At 59.3% G+C, this 1,254-nt stretch overlaps 1 protein-coding gene across 1 annotated transcript in view; it reads left to right on the top strand.

Moving 5' to 3' along the window:
• Positions 1–1,254, top strand: part of LOC115948812 — a 4,941-nt gene that overhangs the window by 2,569 nt on the left and 1,118 nt on the right. The window contains exons 5-8 of the mRNA XM_031063811.1: positions 27–167; positions 362–538; positions 667–822; positions 983–1,091. Coding sequence (XP_030919671.1) covers positions 27–167; positions 362–538; positions 667–822; positions 983–1,091 — 583 coding nt within the window. The remainder of the gene's footprint in view (positions 1–26; positions 168–361; positions 539–666; positions 823–982; positions 1,092–1,254) is intronic.

The raw sequence follows: 1,254 nt of genomic DNA, 5'->3' as shown, positions 1-1,254 counted from the left end.
CCCTGTCACTGCCCTGTGCCTTTCAGGTCCTTGAGTGCCTGGACTTGAGGGAACGTGATGCTGACAGAGTCCTGCAAATCTTCTCAAGGTACCTGCAGAGTGAGAGCAGGGAGAAGCGTCGCTTGGCACTCAGGGCCCTTCTCAAGCTCACTGATGATCCCTCGATGGTGAGAAGGGGGCACTGGCTGAAGCTGCACTGGGGAACGCACTCGCTTGGCCTTGCCTGGGCTTTGGGCGCTGGGGCAGCTGCTCCCAGCTCTCCTGCCTCCCGCTTCAGCTGTCCCAGTGCTTCGGCACAGGCCTTTGGCCTCTGGGCCCTGCGGCAGCAGGGTGGCCTTTCACAAACTTGTGTTCCACCCAGGCTGAAAAAATGTGGAGCCTCACTGAAAGACTTGTGGAGCTCCTGCGGGATGAAGATGTAGTGATAGTTAAGATAACAGTCATGGTACTTAGCTTTATAATCTTGGACAAGGACACGCCAATGCCCACCCCCATCGCCCTGCAGCTGGCTGAGGGGCTCCTGCCACTCTTTGACCATGTAAGGCTCTTTGCCCCCAGCCACGGCCACTGGGTGCTGCCTGGACACTTGGTGCCCTGTGGATTTGCAGGCCTGCACCCAGGTGAACCCCTCACAGCCCCTGCTGAGGTCTTCTTCTGTTCATACAGAATAATAGCCAGGTGCAGCTTCTCTCCATAATGCTCCTCCGAACATTGCTGACTCTTCCACTGGGAAAGAAAAGAAAGGCCCTGGAGACACAAGTGCGCCACACCCTTCTACCACTCTTCTTCCACTGCCATGATGGGAATCAGCGTGTGGCACAGGTGAGGACTCGTGGGCTGCTGGTGTCCCCTTGGGAGGGGACTTGGCTGCCTCCTGCTCTGGTCGCCTCCTGGACTGCAGCCTCCTCCAGGCTGTGGCACAGAGATATGGGTCCTGTGTTCTGTGTTGTGTGGACATTTCCGCGTCTCTGCTGCTCTCCAGGCTTCTTTGGAAACGCTGCTTTGTGTGGCCGAATTCCTGAAGAGGAAAGACCTTGACAAACTGGTGAAGAAGAAGAAGCTGTGGATGTTCACAGGCAGCCTGGTAAGAGGCGCTGAGAATCCTCAGCCTCAGCCTGGAGAAGGCCCCTGAGCGCGGCGCTCAGTGTGCGGGGCTGGCAGCTGTGCCCCTGCCCGCTGCTGCAGCCAGAGGCCGCGCGGGCTCTTCTCCAGGCTCCCGTGGGCCCGAGCCGGGTGCCCGTGGAGCCCCGGCCC

Source organism: Geospiza fortis, unplaced genomic scaffold (genome assembly GCF_000277835.1).
Source record: "Geospiza fortis unplaced genomic scaffold, GeoFor_1.0 scaffold179, whole genome shotgun sequence".
NCBI lineage: Eukaryota > Metazoa > Chordata > Aves > Passeriformes > Thraupidae > Geospiza > Geospiza fortis.
The sequence above is the reverse complement of the archived record's forward strand: the minus strand, read 5'-3'. Positions and strand labels throughout refer to the sequence as shown.